This window comes from Cinclus cinclus, chromosome 8 (genome assembly GCF_963662255.1).
Source record: "Cinclus cinclus chromosome 8, bCinCin1.1, whole genome shotgun sequence".
Taxonomy (NCBI): domain Eukaryota; kingdom Metazoa; phylum Chordata; class Aves; order Passeriformes; family Cinclidae; genus Cinclus; species Cinclus cinclus.
Window position 1 is genome coordinate 3,022,154 of NC_085053.1, and position 19,180 is coordinate 3,041,333.

Genomic DNA, 19,180 nt, shown 5'->3' on the forward strand with positions numbered 1-19,180 from the left:
TGGGTGGGCACCTTCATGCAGTCGCTTTGTTCCCATGTGCATCACTGCATAATTGGGCACTTCAGTACTTGCAGCTTTTGAGAGTCCTAGCTGTTTGCAGTCCCCCACACATCCCGAATTTTCATCTCTTATATATTGGATATCACAAATCCCCACTGGCTTCAAGTATCCGGGATTTTTTAAACCCAAAGAAGCAGAAGCAGGCCAGCACTTCTTTACTTAGCAGCATTGAACACATCCCTTCCACCAAAATGCAGTCGCAGGAGCTGTGGGTGGAGGTGTGACACGGCACTGCAGCGGGGTGGCCGGGAGCTGTTATTGATCTGTTCTTGTAACGAGATGGTTATATGGCAGGGCTCAAACAATAAAAATATATAATAAAAAAAGCATCCAGATTTGCTCAGCACATTTAGCCTTCCATTTGCTGATTGCAATTTTGGCATCGCTCAGTTCTAAATATTTCCTTTTCCTATTTCTTATATTGCATATTTACCAGTTCCAGCCTGAACGGCTTGTCACTGCTAACTTCAGTGGCATGCTTTCCCAAATACTTAGATGCCTCTTCCTATTTGCTTTGAGTGCTGAAACTCACTAGAGGACTTAAAGATTTTCTGTTTATATTATCAAAGTTTAAAAAGTTGGCATTTTAACTTGTTTGACTCGGCTTCACCAATAATGCAGTTATTAAGATTTCTGCTGTGTAATGAGGAAAATTGGAGATCAGGAGTCTGAAGAGCAGAGGCTTCTAAGGGAAAGAGACCTTCACCTCAAAGAAAATAGGCATTCACCAAACATCTTTTTAGACTCTTAAAAGTGTGAAGTCCCAGTTCTGATGTTTACAGGAGAGAAAGTTGCCTGTGTTTCCTTTAAGTACTATTCTGTGCCTTGTTTTGAGTAGGGAAGGATTTAATTCTCTGTACTCTGGCCCAAATAGTGAATGGGAGTAAAATCTCTCCTTTGCTGGTTTGGTGTGGGAGCACCAGGTCATGCCAGGAGAGGACCCTTGGGGAACAAAAAGGCTCATGAAACAGAAAACAAACTCCAGAGTGAATAAAATAGCAAATGCATGATTGTTGCAGGCTTGGAGCAGTCCAGTAAGCTGGAAAACCTTTGGGAATAAAACAAATGGATTTGTCCATCGGGTGTTTTTGCAGGAAGTACTGCAGGGGGCAATATTTGATAAGGTGGGTGGCCAGGTACCCTGTGCCCAAGGCTAGGCTCAGTCCCTTCTGCCTTCTGCTGAAATAACCTCTCTCTGTCACATTTATGTTTAATAAGCAAGTTGAAACTAAAATGTGGGAAAGAGAATTTGCAGTTCAGAGATAGAGTGACAAGCAGGAGAAACAATACCAAGATTTACAGAAGAGCTGAGGTCTGTGTGTGCTTTTGGCAGGTTGCACCAGGTGCTAACTGAATTATTTTAACAATTGATTGAAATTGATGAGCCTCTTGTATTTAAGTAAGCTCTCCAAGGCAACTTAGAATCTCTGTAGTGTAGGATCTCCAAGAAAACTGAAAAAATTCTGTAATGACTCAAATACAAACTGTTTCTAATGACATTTTAAAAAAACATAAGGAAATCAAAACTTGAATTTTTCTTAAATTTGGATTCACTGCTCAAGTCTGCCTTGTTGATATCTGAAATGAGAACCTTTGATCTTTTGCATCTTACAGGTTTTATGTCTGGTCAACTTCTAAGAATTAGATTAGTGGCTGGTAAATTCAGTTTCAGGTTGAAATCTGTGGATTTCTTGGTTAGTTCTGCAGGCCAGTGGAATTTCTTCTGGAAATTAAGAAATGCATTAGAAAAACTGTTGTCTGTAAACAAAATGAGTGCATCCATCATATTTTCCTGTTCTGTCTATCAGTCAAACAGATGTCTCCCTTGATAATCTGGCCCAGCAGCCACTGTTTGTGGTTGGGAAAGAGCAGCAGAGTGGTGTGGTCAGGATTACAAGGGGGATGGGAAGAGCAGGAAGGGGAAAGACCTTTTTGGGTCTCTCTCTGCCTGTCACCAGCAGCAGTGAGCTCACATACCTGCTTTGTTTGGGGGAATATCTCAATTTATGGCTTGCTGTGCTGAGAGGTCAAAAACTTTGAAAAATAGCGACTTTATTTCTTTTGTAGTATAAAAGCAATTTAATTGCATCGTGTAAAGTGGGCAGTAATCAAATTATGGCTGTGCTCCCTAAAGCTTGCTGTCCTGTACTAATGCAGCACACTGGGAAGAGGAGCTGTGGAACAGTGCTGCAGGGGCTTTGCTCTGCACATTTCTTTGTATGGATCCTGCTGTGGCACTTCATCCTTAGGGAATTTCATATCTGACTTCTTGTTTGCTTTTTTTACCCAAATGTTGTTGATAACAATAATAATAATAATAATAATTTCTAACAAAATAAGGGCAACAAAGATCACTGTTTGGTCTACTTTTTGTGAGAGCTCTTATTTCAGTGGTGACCACATTGGAAGAAGCATATCACTGAAACAATTTGTAAACTCTCATCAAGCTCTTCCCCTTTGAAAACAAAAGAGAGCAAAGCCAAACCATCAAGCCTGTATTTTTTAAATTATTATTCTTTTAACAGAAAACAAAGTACTAGAAATTAAGATTAAAACCAGAAAATTGATCCACCCCAAGCTTCTGGCTTTGGGGCGTGTAAAACTACAGTGTCCTCTGGTTTTAGATAAACTGCTGAGTTGGTTTTTTTTGTGAATCACGTTGGGGTATGTAATAGCTTTTTGAGGGTTTTTATATCCTGAGAAGGTTTAGATCTTAACACACAGAGGGATTCTTCTGCCCTGCTGCCTTTTGCCAGCTGTATGAGGGACAGTCTCTAGCATGCAAGTGGAGTTAGTGGAGGATGCAGTTATTTACTGTGCATGGCTCACAAAACCTTGCAGTTTGTGTACACTTCACTCCTGCTTGTGAGACTAGAGGTGGAGTGACCCACCTTATTTTATCCAAGTTGGATAAAGGCACTTCGTTATCTGCAAAATTAGACTGAAGTATTTGCTTTTGGAGCATGCTTTCAAGACCAATTTTTCTTATTAGCCAGGGGGTGTTTTGTAGTTCCTTTTGTGTCAGAAACTAAAATACCACACTACAAACATGAACTAACTTTCCCCAGTCTTCTGCAATAAAGGTGGGTAGTGTTGCTTTGCTGCATCTTCTCGTGTGTGTGTAGTCCTTGATACAGATCTCACTCACAAAGCTGTCCATAGGTGATTTGTTGCATTTCTGTCCCTGTCTTTGCAAGTAACTCACCTGACAGGAGTGCTGTACTGGTGGGGCTGGGATTTTGGCTGTGGACAAGTTTGATCAATCACAGGGTTTTTTTTTCTCCTGCAGCCTTTTATTGTAGAACACAAAACAAAATGCCAGACCCACAGTGAGATTTCCAGTTGTTTGGAATTGTGGCTCTGGCAAGCTGTGCAGAAGTGAAGAAGTTAAAATGAACCAGCATCTCATAGTAGAAATATAAACAGCTGGAATATATGTCAGCCTTCCACCCCCAGGGAGTCTGTTGGATTGTTCTCTTTGATTTTACATCTCTGCAGAAATTTATCGTCTCTGCTCCTTTTATTTATGACATTCTGATCCTCGACCAAGCGATTGATTGAAATACAACAGTGCCAAGCTGCAAGTCTGTATTTCAGAGAGGCTGAAGCAAACCAGAAATGCAGTTGTGGATTGAAGGCTGCACTGGAATCCTGTACAGAGGTTGCCCACATTTCTATGCCCCTGAGCTTCTTTAGAAGAGAGAATTATCATGTCAAGGGTTATGCCTTTTCTTTCTCCCTCCTTTTAAGATGCCAGTTCTTGCTGAAAACATACTGTGTGTTAAATATGCAACCTTACCAGCCCTCCAAGGGCTAACTTTGGCTTGCAGAGATGTTAGTCCTCATTTTTCCAGCTCGGATCCAGCAGTGTCAATGCACTCTGTTGTTAGTGTGCTGTGAGTAGCATAACTTATTCTCTTGCAGATACTTGCATGTAACAGTAGTGGGTTTTGAGAATTCCAACCAAGAAAATTTTTTTGGGGGGGAGGGTCACAATTAGTGATTTTGATTCAATATTAATATTTAAATATTTTTCTTTTTAATACATCACTGAATTAATTGTCACTGATTGCAGAAATATTACAGAATATACTACTTGGGGTGTATTCAGAAAAAAAAGAATAATTAGAGGCCTAGCTCTGTCTTGCTGAGTGTGCTGCTGCAGCAGAGTCAAGTGTGTGGCATCCTAGCATCATGATTCCTGGCTTTCAGGTGGATGAAGACACTGCATGCTAGCCAGATACACCAGAGGCAATTGAAAAAAAAGAGCAAGTATATATATAAATGTATATTTTTAAATCTCAAACTACTGACATACAGTGATGACAAGGTGTAACAGAGTGAGATAAAACACTTCACTGTGTAACTTCCTGTGCATTAGGGAATTTGTTGCTCTTTTTTTCATCCCTGTAATCATTGTCCAGAAGTAACAGGTTCTTCTCTCTGGCTGCAGTCCCACAGCACCTGGTTATTCTGTGATCCCACGGCTGTGGGATTGGAAGCATGGGATGCAGCTGAGCTCTGGCATCTTAAAACTTTACTTGAGCAAATGCTCTCCTAGCTGAGAAAGCATCTCCATGTCAGGGAAGGACCTGATGACCAGATCAGGTCTCAGTTGCTGCAGATCCTCTGCTGAAGGTTGTTGTTCCTGTGACTGAGTTGACAGAAAATGGTTAAATACTAATATTTCCAGGGAGGGCCCAGTATCTTGGCTTAAACTGAGATGGCAAGGTTGAATTTGTTAAAATTTCGCACCGGAAACTGAAATAGCTGAGATGCAACCAGAGGTGCCCTCTGTCATTTCTGCCTTGGGGTGGCAGTTTCTGGCAAGACAGGGAAGACGTTTAAATGCCAAGTGCAGTTTTCATTTGCTACAGAGTTTAGCAGCAATGCTGCTGCTCCTCAGCCACAAAAGTTGGAATGACAAAAGCATTGAAAAGCTCGTTTTTGTGAAGTAGCTGTGTGAGGCTGGAAGCAGGAAAGAGCAGTGTTGTGATGTGAGAAATGAATCCAGCAGCAGTCAGAACTTTGTTGTGACGTTCATTTCTGTACTGAAAACTTCTTTGGCTAAAACTAATCATTACGTGATGCTTTTGGTAGTGCTGACATGAGAAAACTGGGGGCTGGGAAAGCTGCAGGATGGGCTGGCAGAGGAGAGGTGTTGAAGCAAGAAGGAAGCTGCCATGGGCAGTTCAGGAGCTTGGAGCAGAGAGCAGAGTCTCTGGTGGAACAGGAGGTTTTGGAAGGGGAGGAGAAATAAATAAAAGGTGAGGTGAGAAGGACCAGGAGGGTAAGATCTGCTTTCTCTGCTCAGTTTTAGCTGGAGTTGGAACTAGGTCACCTTTAAGGTGCTTTCCATTCTGTGGTTCTGTGATGATTCCTTCTGCCCAGGTCACTTCCTAAGCAGGAGAGAGCCTTCCTGACACCTGTGGATCCCACTGTTTTCCTGGAGTGCCCGGAAACATGGAAAAATTCTGTCTTTTGGGATAGCCAGTTGAGGTTGTAAGTGGGGATGGGAGGAGCAGGGACTGACTCCTCTGGTTGTGGCACTTGGTGGATGTTCTAGAGGGGGGCTTTGACTTGCTCTGCGGCCCTCTCCTCAAACTCCTGCACCTGTTCTGGCCAGCAATCCACTAGGCTGGGCAGGCAGTGTGAGTGCTTTAAATGGGAAGGCCTCAACCTCTAATTAAAAAAAAAAAAATGGCTTTTTCCAAGTAATTGAAGCCATTGCAAGACTCTCAGCTTGCTTTGTCAGAGGATCTTAAAAAAAATCAGGAACTTGGGTAGAAATTGCAGGTTTATCTGACTGTGGAATGTGTAATACATTGATTTAGGTGTGGAGCTGTAGATATTTACTTGAAAGTATTGAAACACAGGAAGGGTCTGTGTACCCTGCATGTACATGCTGAACAAAGGTTAGTTTAAAAGAGGAAGTGTGCTAATAAAGAATAGTGTATGCTTTTGGGTAGGAGAAACCAGCTGTAATTGTTTTGTGTACAACATAAGCTATAGCATAATTAAGCTGTTTCTTTAGTGAAAATACTGCTTTTTGAGTTAGAAAAAGGTTAAGTGGTTATGTGTAGCTTGCTCTTTACAGGAAATATCAAGGAAGTATTGAGTGTAATTACTGGAGATCAAGATTTTGTTTGGATGTTAACTGTCACTGGTTAATGTCATGTAAAGGCTATTTGTCTCTTAGATCAGAAAAAGTTTTCCTTTAAAAGGCAGCTATTGTCTCCTACTTGGATACTTGGACACTGTTGTACCAAATTACTGGTATTCTAAGGAAAGGCACTCCTCAAAGGTCTCTGGAGCATCCTGTAGGTACTTTGAGCTGAACTAACCAACACAAAGGCAGGGAAAGGCTCAGGCACAGCCTTGGTGCTCGACACTAAGGAGCTGTTCCACAAAAAGCTGCTTCCAGAACCTGCAGCCCTCTGGCTGAGCCTGCCAAGGTTTGCACTGTACATTTGGAAACCTTCTTGTTCCTGTTTGGGACCAGCAAAGAGCTCTTCATTCTGCCATTTCTGCAGCTGCAGACCTCATAAATCCACCCTCTGCCTTCACGACTGGGATGTGCTGCAGGAAACAAATATCCATGGCACTGGTCAAGCAGCCTCAGAGCTGTTCCTTTTGCCAGTGGGAATGTTGGCCACTGCAATCATGTCTGGCCTGGTGTCATTCCAGAAAGCAGAGGATGGCTGCTGATGTCCTTTATTTTTCAAAAGTTGCCTTCAGTTTTCAGACTTCAGAGCACTTGTTTAATTCCCAAGCCACAGAGTTGTTCAGTATTTCCAGCTTGGCTCAAGAATATATTTCTTGCTCCTACAAATATCTGTGTAAATCTCTATAAATATCTTAGATTGACAAAAACCTCCAACAATTACAGTACAGGCTGTGTTTGTGTCTGTAGCTTGGTCCCTTCTGCTTGGGCATTTGTGGATTTTCATACAGGTGATGGGGACAGAAGGGATTGATTGCTCCAGGACTGACCTGGTTTCCTTCACACCAGAAGGGTCCAAACAATGCCACTCACTTCACCCTTTGGTCTGCAGACACCGGGAATCTGCAAGTCTTGGCAGAGTCCATGAAAACGATGTGAGGAAAGGAGCCTGCTGGTGGTCTTGTATTTGCCACCTTCATGTCTGTTTTTCCTTTTAAAAAAAGTGCTCCACAAACCAAAAACTATGGGAAGCCACTGCTTTAGGGCTTTTTATTGAGCATAGTATTTCCTTCCACACATATGCTAAAATGTGTACAGTGAGTCATGAAATCACAGCTCCTAGCTTGCTCAAAGACTTGCTCAAAATTATGTTATGCATTTTACATTTATTTCCCTTCCCCTGTCTTTACTACTAATTTCCAGCTGTGATTATGGTGCAGTTATTAATTAAGTCGTTATAGTTAAATGAGTAATCTGCAAGGCTTTGCTTTAGATCACAGCAGTGTTTAACTATGGCATTACTTATAGTATGTTTGTTTTAATTTTTTGACTGTAATCTGGAAAATATTTCCCCTGTCTTAAATCGTGTTTTTTAAAGGGAAATTCTGTGTTGATACTTAACCAGAAAACTTTACACAGTCATTACTGGACTATTAACTAAACTGCTCCTTCAGTATTTAAAACCAAAAAAAAACCCACCTCACCCCCACGTTATCCTGCAGAGTGGTGCCATTTTTCACGGGCGGTTTGCTCAGATTGTTCAGATCCTCAGCGGGCTCTTGAAAAGGCTCCAGGTGCTGAGTCATGTGCACGCTCGGCCAAGCTGCTGCTGGGAGCCAAGGATTGTTGAGAGAGGAATATTAAAATAGTCTGTTTATGACAGTCATTAATAGGACTGGTGTGGAGGGTACGGCAGCCTTTTGTGAAAGGTGGCTTTGCAGAGGCTGCCCTCAGCCAGGAGGGATTTGTATCTTATTTGGGATTTGTATCTTATTTGTATACTGATCACTGCCTTACAGTGGTCAGTGAGAAATGCTGAGCTCATGTCTTAGGAAGGAAGGAAGGATCTGATGAATTAAAACCATATCAAACCATGCCTAATTTTATAAGTGGTTCAAGATCTATTTCCTGTAGTAGCATCACCTCCAAAGGGTTAATACTTGCTTTCGCTCCCGCTGCAGGTACGCTGTGAAGTCAGATGGATACAGGTGGAAAATGCCTTGGGAAGGGAGCATTGTTTGTCCTCATTTCACGCCTCATTAGCCGCACTGCCGGAGGACCCTCCCGCTTTGTTCCGGGGTCAGGAGCCTCCCGCGGCGTGGGGGGACAAGGGACATCTCCTCCCCATCCAGGGCTCCCATCTAAGGACCACCTGCGTTTGGGGTGGAGAGCACCCTCCTCCCCTTGGCTCTGCTGGCACTGCCTTTAACTAGCGAAGGAAAGGACGGCGGCAATTACGGCACACACAATTAACGAGCTTCTAATCTCCAGCCTTGTGTGTAATTGCTGCTGTCAAATACAATTAGTCTCTGCCCAAGTTCCCTTCCCAGGGGGATGGCCTGGCCGTGGCACACAGGGAGAGGAGGGGGACTGGTGTCTGAAACTTAAGGAGAGTTTACATTTTCTTGTTGTCTCCTTAATAACCCTCACTCCTCAAATAGAGAAATGTTAATCCAGAGCATTAGGGGACCACGGTGGCCAGCAGGGCAGGTCTGCTCTTGTGTCTGAAGTGTCTTCTGTAAAATTTCTCTCCTGAGACTATACCAGCTTAGTTACAATTTGATCAGCCTACGTCAGGTATTTTTACTGGTGCCTTCCTGTGAGCCTGACAGGCTTCCAGCATGTCACCTGTCCTGCCAGAACAGACTGGAGTTGCTACACCCCTCAGGTGTAGTTCAAGGGAGCTGGGACATGGGCCAGGGTTTCTCCTACCCCTGCCAAGCAGATCTCTGTGACCATGCAGCAATTGCAGCTCCTCCAGGCTTGGTGATTCAGGAACCTTTGTTGCATTTTGAAAGGCTACAACAGATTTTGGTGGCTTCTTTGGTGGCTCCTGGAGGCTGCCACATTCCTGCCAAGGAGACTGTTTCACCAGTCTGCTGCTGTGTGTGCCCCTTGAAGAGAGGTACAGAGCAAGGTACATGTCACGTCCCTGTCCCCAGGGCTGGGTTCTGTGCCTGGCCATGCAGGAAAGCCAGGGAATGTACCAGGCTGACACCTGCACTGGAGGAACAGGTGAGCTGGAGAAAGGTGAACTGAGCAATACAAACGCAGACTGGAATCTGCACTAAGCATCTGCTGCTGCAGAAACACTTGAGAAGCTTTGACTGGAGTAATTTTATTAGTAGTATTCCTTGTCTGCATCCCACAAAGCTGGATACAGCTGCTACTCTGAGTCAAGCTGCATCAGGCTTGGAGGAAGAGGAAAATAGGACAATAAGTAGTGCAAACTTTTTCCATGTGGTGTGGTGGTTCAGGTGTGCGTTCCTCATATGTCACTCTCGATTAAGTTGTCTCACTTTCCTGTTTCCAAGGTGCATGATGATGAAAAACCTCAGTCTCTATCATTTTAAGGCATTAGCCAGAGTAACTTTGAAGATAAGTATTTTGATGAGATGAACTTTTTTTTTTTTGCTGGTGGCTTTCTCTTCTTCTTAAATAGGCATTTATGAGAAGTTATTTAAAGGTTTTGGGTGTGGAGAAAAGCCAGATCAAAGTGTGAGAGAATTGGGAGGATGATAGATGTGCAGTGCAGAACAGCCACTTGCATTGCCAAATAGCTATTGCTGTGTTTTCTGGTGTCTGGGCATGCAAAACCAGCCAGGCAGAGTTCCCATGTTGCTGTGGATAAAACAGGGATGCCCTACATTTAACCCGTGCCTGGGGTCTAGCTCTTCTGTTTACTTGAAATTAGGGTCTTCAGTTTTTTAAAGGCTTTACTGAAACTTGTACTGTTCCTGCTGTTTTGTAGTATTTCCATGTACCTTCCTTCTGTTCAGAATTAGGAGTCCCTTGCCCTGCATGTAAATAGCTGTGTCCCAGTCTATCCCAGCTGATCACTGAGAGTGAGTTCATTTGTACCACTATGGCTACTTCTGGCTCTCGAGCTTGAAGTGGGTCATTGGGAGCACCCATGAATTTGCCATCTTGTTAAATCTGTTGTAGCCGTTTTCATGTAGATTGGGACAAAGCATGGATGTGGAAATGAAAACCAAGCCATCCCTGTCCTGTCTTCAGGGATGGAGCAAGAGAGTGATCCACCAAACCTTGAGGAAACTTCTGCTCCTCCTCTTAAATGATAATTTTCATCCTGCTCCCCAGAAATGCCAAAGGAGAAATGGATTGTGTTGCGATGATGGGAGAGTTTTGTGACAAAACCCTCACAAACAAAAAGCTTGTCTCTAATTGCTTTGCATTTCCATAATGTGCAGTATGATAAAACCATCTTCTCTTTCTCCTTTACTTTTCAGTCGTGATTAGGCTTTAATGTTGTTAAATCTTATAAGTGAGTTTGAGCCACTGTCCTGTTGAAGAGAAGATGGAGCTGAAATTTTCAGTGAGGCATTGGACAGGGTTTTTAATGTGTCTGTCATTATATGTTAACCTCTGAACTGGGACACGACGTCTGTTTTATGGCTGACAACAATTTAAAAGTATACATCTTGACATGGTGGATAAAGGAAGAAGGGGGAGTGGAGAAGAAAAAAAGAATTAATGATGTTAGCAAATATTAGTCCCTGTATTTCCATTTTGTTCCAAAAGTGGCTGTCAGGCTTTGAGGCTGCCTGGAGCAGCATTGCCAGTGACAGGCAGCCGGGATGCGACTGTCGCTTGGATCGAGCTGGGCTGTTACTGACAAATCCAGTGCACTGGGGCAGGGAGGAGGATGCTCCACTGTCTGTTCCTGGAGGAGTGTGGCTTTGCTCCTGGCATTCCTGGTGACATTTGAGAAGGATAGTTCTGGGCTTCGTGGAGTTCCCTGCGCCAGTCCCTGAGCCCGTCTGGAGTCAGGGGAGTTGAAGATGTCTCTTCAGGAGTACGTTTGCTGCATACTGAAGCCCAGATTTGCCTGTGATTTATGCTGGTTTTGGCCAGCCAGACCCGCCCACCAAACTGAACTGTCACAGGAGCAGTGACTTTGACATCAGCCTTAATTGTACACCACAAAGAATCAGTGGGCAAGGGGAAAACATGAGAAATTTTGCTGTTTAAGGAAAATTAAGACACACTTCTCTGTTGTCCTTTCCCCTATTTCTTACATGGCACTGCCTGTTCTTTGGCATGCAAGTGCAATCCTCTGAGGTGTCTTTCCGTGCTGTCACAAATTCCTCTTTATTCCCACAGTTTTTAACTGGCATTTTAAGAGCAATGTCTTCTCCTTATGGAGTCTACAGCAATTTTGCTTTTCCTACAGCACCTCTCTTGCATGGTCCAGCTGCAGATACTACTGCAGTCATCTCCCTTGGCTTCAGGTTCCAAATTGTGGAAGCCCTGGACCATCCTGTTCCTTAACTATCATTAGTTACCTGTGCATCTGCAGTGCTTTTGGACAGCACTGCCATCAGTGAAAGAAATGGAGCTGGCTTAATTGAGAGTCACATAGCTAATTATTAGTGCCTTTTTAACAGAGGAGACAGGAAATTTGCAGTGGCAGTTTTTAATTTCATTGTGGTTTGTGGGGTAATGTGACTTTAAACTCATGAGTCATTATAGGTAGCCCTAAAAGCCCTCTTTTACTATAAAAATGTCAGGAGATTTAAGAAGGAAAAGAGCATCTGTGTGTTACTGATCCCTTCATCCAGGATGAACAACAAATAAAAGCACCAGGTGCTGTCAGTAGCTGTGGCATGATTTGGAGCGAACTGCTGCTTCTTGCCCCACTTTTTGTGTCACTGAGTTTGGAACACGGTGCTCAGATATTGCGTGGAAGTTCTGGCAGGCTGGGCAGCAAGGATTTTGGAAGTGGGCAGGTGAGCTCAGGATAGGCAGGTGGTCAAAGGCAACTAGAAACAAACCTGTTTGTATCCCTGTTGCAGCAGAGTTAACTTTTTTCCGAAGCCTGGACATAATTCCCTTTGGAAGCCCAGTGAGGATGAATGGTGGAGCCTTGTCTCTGTCGTCATGGTTAAATACTGAGAAAACAGAATCTTTTCCTGGTCCTTCCTTATAAACTTGTTCTACATATCAAGGACTATGATGGAATAAGCTTGCTTCCACATTCATAAATTGAATACTGAGTTACTATTTCTGTGTGAAAGAGATGACATAAAAGCTACTTGGACAGAGTAACTTGTATGTGGATTAAAAGCCAGAGAAGTTCTTGCCTGAGTGTTTTTGGGAAAGCCTTTATCACTAAGTTTCCTGATGACATTATGTGTATTCAATCAACGTGATTAATCTCTGGTAGAAATGCATTTCTTGTGCAAAGAAAGTGAGCTTAATTCTAGAAATCTTATTTTTTTTTAACAATTTCTGCCTCCAGAAAGATTAAATGTATTCTTTCAAATGTTTTTTTTTCTGACTTGGAAAAAAGGCGCCAACCAAGAACTAGAGTGGAAGAGAGAAAAGAATGTAGATTAAAAATTTTTGCAGTTTCTGACACTGAATGCCCATCATCTGTCAGTATCAAACAGGATAGACTAGTAGTGAGTATAGCTTTGTTGTATAGGAATAACTCTTCTGTGCACTTTCAGGTGATCTGAAATTAATTTTATTTTATTAGTGGAATTCAAGTAATTGATGGACAGTAAGGTTCTCTGCTAAATAATTTTTTAAGAGGGGCACTGCACTGTAAAGACTGAAGCCCTTTCTCTTGAAGAAAGGAGAACTTCATGTCACCTTCTACTCTAAATTAGAGAAAGCTTACTTGCCATGGAGGAGTCTTTAAAGCCAATTTCCTTTCTGTGTGTTCTTATAAAGAAGTATATGTGTGATACCTGCAAACCTAATATTGTGGCTTTGGGCTGGTACAGGAGAACTGAAAGGTGGAACTGGTTGGCTCAAGCTGAGCAGAATGTAAAAGTAAATGTATTATAGGGAACTAATACATTGATTTAAAACAAAAGCAACCTGAGGAGCAGGAAGAAAGACAAATGTAAGCATGTTTTATTTTAAGAAAATCAACATCTTTCTAGGTAGAATTCTGATGGGACAGCAGTGCTTTTGTGTGTAATGAATCTGATGAGGGGAATGGAGCACCTCTCCTATGTGGAAGGGCTTCGAGAACAGATTGTTCAGCCAGGACAAGATAAGGCTTCAGGGTGATCTAATTGTGGCCTTCCAGTACCTGAAGGCAATCTACAAAGAAGATGCAGAAAGACTGTTTACAATAGCTGGAGTGGCAGGACAAGGGGGAATGACTTCAAATTGAAAGAGAGCATGTTTAGATATCAGAAAAAAATTCTCCCCTGTGAGGGTGGTGAGAACCTGGCACAGGTTGCCCAGAGAAGCTGTGGCTGCCCCATCCCTGGGAATGTTCCAGGCCAGGTTTCATGGGACTTGGAGCACCCTGGTCTAGTAGAAGGTATCCCTGCTCATGACAGGAATGTGAAACTAGGTGATTTTTAAGGTCCATTCCAACCCAGATAATTCTGTGATTTTGTGTATTGCAGCTACAGAGCAGCTGCAAGTGGCTGGGACTTTGCTCCTGATCTTTTGCACCCTAGGTGTGACACTCTGCCATCACAGAAAGCCTCAGACCTGTCCACTAGCAGCAGCAAGTTGCAGTTAATGAGCTGGTTTTGTAAGGAATTGCTCCTGCAAATTCCAAACCAGTTTTGGCTGCTTATCTGAAAACCAAAATACTTAATGCTTTGGAAGAGTTGGGGTTTCTGGTTCCCTGCAACCCCTAATTAGGTCAGGCTTTCAGACAGCAGGCACTTACCCCTGTTGAAAGTCTGGCATCAATGTAAAGTCAGGCAATTGAAGATCCCAAGCTGCAGGATGGTTTTTTGAAAAGGTAGGCCTGGGGCTCTGTATCGATCAATCATTATTCTAATTGTTCATTTCTATTATGGTGGGAATCATTCAGAATCCTAGAGTTCCTGGGAGTAAATCATTTGGAAATGCTGCCCATTATAAAATTTAATTTTAAATCTATATTAAATAGATTTATAAAGGCAAGCTTTGCAATCTTGTAACAGAATATTATGCTGCCTCACAGAAGCTCAGCTTTTGGGTCCTGAGAGGCCAGGGCTGGGAATGAGAGTTGGGAATATGGTGGGAGCCAGGATGCTGGACCAATCTTTCTTTTTCTTTCAGACAACAGAGAAGAGGGGAAAGGAAAGCAAAACTGTGTTTGGAGGCCCAGTCATCAGCTCATTATATCAAGAAGAAGAAATAATCAGGTGATTATCTGTGCTGGAATTCTGTTAAAAACAGTGTTTTTCTAATGTCATCTTGTTAAGCTTTTTTTTTTTTTTAAATATTGCACAAGTGTGGTGGCAGCTACAACAGGATAATAAATGACAGGAAAGAACTTTTCAGGTCCATAATCATTTAAATCAATATCTGCCTGTATCATTGCCAGGTAGTAACCTTTCCCTAGCACAAGATGTGGGGGAAGGGCAAGGCTTCCCATTTTTCAGTTATATGACTTAAAAAAAAAAAAAAAAGTATTATTGGATATTTTTAATAGAAAGCTATTCAGGCACTACCTTTTTCAAATAGTTATTTCTTTACCAATACATTCATTAGGGACTGTTCAGTGAAGGTTTTAGTGCTGGACAATGTTTGCCTTCAGGGACAGTTTGTGCCTTATATCAAATTAATTTTTTTCTAGGCTCTGCAGCTAGAAAAGCCAGCTCTGCAATTTACTGAACTAGAGTGGCTGCTACTTAAAACTGTCAAGGTGCAAGTAGTAAGTGACATTAGCTACTGAATAAGGACACTGAGATGGTTTTTGTTTGGTTTATTTTTTTTGCTGTTTCAGGCTACTAATCATGAGTATAATATTAAACTCAGATACCTAAATGATTTTGTGGAGGAAATTTTAGAATACTGCATCATATTTTTAGATAAAATGAACAGTCACAGAAAACTAAATTTTTGACAGTGTTTCCTATCACGTAGTCACCCATTTACATGTGTATGTTCCCGTTTTTTAATGAATATATTGCATCTTTTTACATCCAGGAAATGTAAACACTGATTTCTCGTCATGTATTCTCCAGCTGAGAACTTCCCTAAAGAGTTAAAACTCTAGCACAGCATTCCTTTGACTTGTGATAACAAACTGAGGACCAGAAATTTGATCAGGTGGCTCCAAACCATTTGCAAAGAGCTCAGGTAGGAATGGAGGCAGCTGATGTAAGCAGGCAGGGTGGCAGTTGTGTGCTTGGCAGTAATGCAGGCATTTCCCTCGGGATTGCACTCCACTTTAGAGTGGAGTACTTGGCCAGAAGTAGCTTCCTTCCCTTGCATGGAGAGCCAACACATCTCTGACTTGCCCTGGCCCTTGAGCACAGGTGGTCAAGTGTGACCTTGGTTTAACACACTTTGAGGAATGGCACTTCTGCTGGCCACCAGCTCCGTTTTTGTCCCTGCTTCATGATCAGGTCTCAGTCAACATCCTTGATCTCACAGTTTGACTTTGTGGTTTATATCCTGTTCAAGCTCTCCCTTTAGGGGTAGAGCATATTCCTGCAGTGCTGTCAGAATCTTGGTTATCCCAAGTGCTGCCTTATGGCCTTTCTTGGGTTTGAAATGCAGCATAATATACAGAAAACCAGAGTTTGCTTTGGTTGACTTGACCAGCCTATATCTTTTCATGTGTTTGTTTTTATTTCCAAGAGTACAGCTGCAAATGCTTTTTTTACAAACGTACCATGAGGAACATAGGTGCTGTTTGTTTAGCACAGCACAGCTGTCCTTACAAATGAGGCTGTAGGCAGGTGTACACAGCTGGAATAGGGTGATTCTGCTGAAATTTATTGAATAAAGTGTCCTGACTCTGCTGGCAGAGTGGAGACTCGTGTAGTCCATCGGCACAATTTGACTCCCAGGCATCAGTGTCTTCCTTACAAGACAGGAATGATCAAGTATCCCCATCATCTACCCACAGAGTTGTACAGCTTCACATTTCCTGGTTCCTCTGTCTACTTTTCATTCTCTCCCTGGAACAGGGAATAAACACACAAGTATAGGCACCTCTAGTATGATTATTCCACTAATAAAAGCATATCCTTAAACAGCAAAATTGCTCTAGTACCAAACCTGCAAGCAGATAAACCAAAGAGGGAGTGGCTGTAAACATTAGGTTTGGTGTCCAAGTTTGTCCAGAGCAAGTGTTGGTTCCATAGCAGTACCTGAGAAGGGTGAGAAGCCTTTTGTGAGACTGTGAGTGGTTACTTACAAAAATGTAAGCTTAGCATTCAGTAATACTTCATAAAACAGAATATTATCATTTAAAAATAAGGCAATTTCTGTAGAGGAAGAACATGAAAGGTTTTAAGGGGAAAGAAAACTGGTAGAGCCAAGATAAGCTTTAACACACTGATAGTTGTGGATAAGTCCTGTGCTGTCAGTTCAGTGTGTATGTGCTCCCTCAAAACCTGCTGTCTGAGAAAAGAAACTTTGATGCAGACTGTTCTGTTGACTCAGTTATCCATGGTGGGTTGTCTGAAGCTTTGCAAAAAGCTTGCAAAAATTTGAATTGAAGTCAAACCACTTTAGTTTGTTTCCCAGTGCTGTTGATAGGATAGGTATTTTCTTGTTACAGGATCACTAAAGAAGCCCAAAATTAGTTACCAAACCCCCTTATTTTGTGTACTAAAAGCTAAAACTCGAGTCCTCATCAGCCCTGTGTCCTGACAGATAGCTGGAAGCAATTTCTCAGCAGGTATTACTCTGCCAAACACAGCCTACCATGTGTCCTTTAGGATTCTGCTGATCCAAAGGCAGGAAAAGGCTGCTGATTTATCCGGAGCCACAACCTCAGCTTGCAACAGGAGATAGACAAGAATTCAGGTGCCAAGTTTTGAAGGGTCACCTAAGCAGGTTCACTTGTTTTATTCTTTACCACAGCCTTTGGAACAGTTTATCAAATGATTAAAGCCCTCCAAGTTGTTGCTGTGTAATATGAAGAGAAGTTTTGTTTGAAATAGAAAAAGCCCTTTAGTTTGTCATCAGCAGTAGTTAGCAACAAAGCAGCAGTGCCATTGATTTCAAACTGAGTATCTAAAATTATGCCTAAATAATGCTTACATTCCTTTTGTGGAATGAAATGCTTGGGGTTTAGGATGCAGATCTGTAAATGATGGACAAAGTGAAGTTATCATACCCTGCCCTAAAGTGGATCAGCAGTAGGAGGAACTCAGGTGGTGCCAGGGCCGATTTTTTTCCTTATCACTAATTATCTCAAATGTTTCTAATTGAGAACAAGATAGAAAAATGGTCAGTCTGGCTCACAGTACATTGCACTGATTCCAAATAAATTCAAGAGCATCCACAGAAACAGGTTATACCAATCTAATTAAATCAATTTAGAAGGAGATTCGGTTTAATCAGTGCAATTTGTGTGTTCATAGATCAGCCCTCAAATCAGAAGAAGGTCTCTTGAGCTAATGAGGCGTAGCAGTTATTTACTTTGGGGTACTGGTCACTGGTCATCAATTAGGAGTCATTAATAAACCCTGGCAATAAAGAGCTTGAGTACCCCCAGTGAGTAATGGGGAGCAGTTGCAGGATGTATTAGCATAGTGCTCTGCCTCTGGGTTTCTCTGCAAATCACTTATCTCTCCTCGGGCATTGCATAAAACTCCTGCATGCTGGTGACTGATGATGGGACTTGGAGGTTCCCTTGGAAGGAAAAACTTAGAAATTATCAATGATTTCAGGCTGGGAATAGTGGTGGTTTGTTTGGGTTTTTTTTACTGCTACATGAAGCTTTATGTCCCTTTTCTGGTCTTATTAACCAGATCAAAGCAGTAGCAGTGGAGCTCTTTCATGATCAAAGCACTATAATTGGAGTTTCCCAAACCTGAGAAATGACCAGTGATCTGAGGTTGACTGATGTGTTACCAGTATAAATCTCATCCAAGACACAGTCGGAGAGATACGCCAAAAATACCATAGCCTTGGAAATCCAGCTTCATTTTTCAGTATTTTTTTAAAGCCGGGTTCAAGGAGCAGGCAGTTTATAAGTGTTTTCAGGAAACAAATACATTGATTTGGCAGGTGGAGAATGAGAAATAACACTGCCAAATGTCCGTGTCCCTTTCCACTTCCACTGCAGGAGCCCTCCTGCACTCTGCCACGAGCTGCTTCCTCAGGCCTTGGCATGCCAGGATGGGAATGACATCTGCCAGTCAGCACAGAGGCCTCCCTGAGCTGTGTTTTACACTTCTTCCAACCGGAGCGATGCTGAGAAGTCCCTTTTCTGATCGAAGCTACCACCCTTCCCCAGATATTTGAGAGCAACCCCAAATATGAGTGGGGCAACGTTTAGGACGTGGGTGCGGAGCGGGCACCCCTGGTGTGCAGGACCTGCCTGATGCTGTGCAATCCATCAGAATTGTATTAATCCCACTAACGCAGCCGCCATCTGGTCCCGCTGCCGGGCCGGCTCGTGCGAGCCCCCGTGATGGATGGCCCTGGGAATTGATTAGTTGTTGTGTGAGACAAATGAACTGTTTTGGCAGAAAATACCAGAGGTCGCTGCATGTGGTCAGGCACACAGGCTGCTGAATTTTAAAGAGCTGCTTCCAGCATCCATTGCAAGGATGTTGCTTCAGAGCAGCGACAGCTTTGGGGATGAGCGGGGTTGGGGTTTTGTCGTCTCCCTCTAGCCCTACTTTTGGGAGCACCAGCACTGGAAATGAGTGTAGAACTTCAGAGTCGTGTGGCATCCGTGTTGGGAATTACGGGCTGGTGTTGTGCGTGTGGGTGGCTGTGCCACAGATGTGTCACTCACTTAAGTGCTGGGCTGTGCAATCCCTGTGGAAGAGCTTTCCCGGTTCTGTGGAGCCCAGGCAGCCCACGGTGTGCTCAGGCAAAACACCTGCAGGTCCTGGCAGCTGGGACTTGGGGTTTTTCAGGTCGGTGTTGCTTAGAAAGGGGTGCTCTCGCGGCGATGTTCAGCGGACCAATCTCTTGACTTCAAGATGATTGCCAAGTTTATTGCCTTCCCCCCTTTTTCCTGGCCCCCTGAGCAGTGACCTTTGGGGCTTTGCTTTGTTG

The 19,180-nt window shown here is 43.0% G+C and overlaps 1 protein-coding gene across 1 annotated transcript in view; it reads left to right on the forward strand.

Annotated features, from left to right (window-relative positions):
• The window catches only part of ACBD6 (acyl-CoA binding domain containing 6), an 80,903-nt gene that overhangs the window by 10,739 nt on the left and 50,984 nt on the right, over nucleotides 1–19,180 (forward strand). The window contains exon 4 of the mRNA XM_062497409.1: nucleotides 14,264–14,349. Coding sequence (XP_062353393.1) covers nucleotides 14,264–14,349 — 86 coding nt within the window. The remainder of the gene's footprint in view (nucleotides 1–14,263; nucleotides 14,350–19,180) is intronic.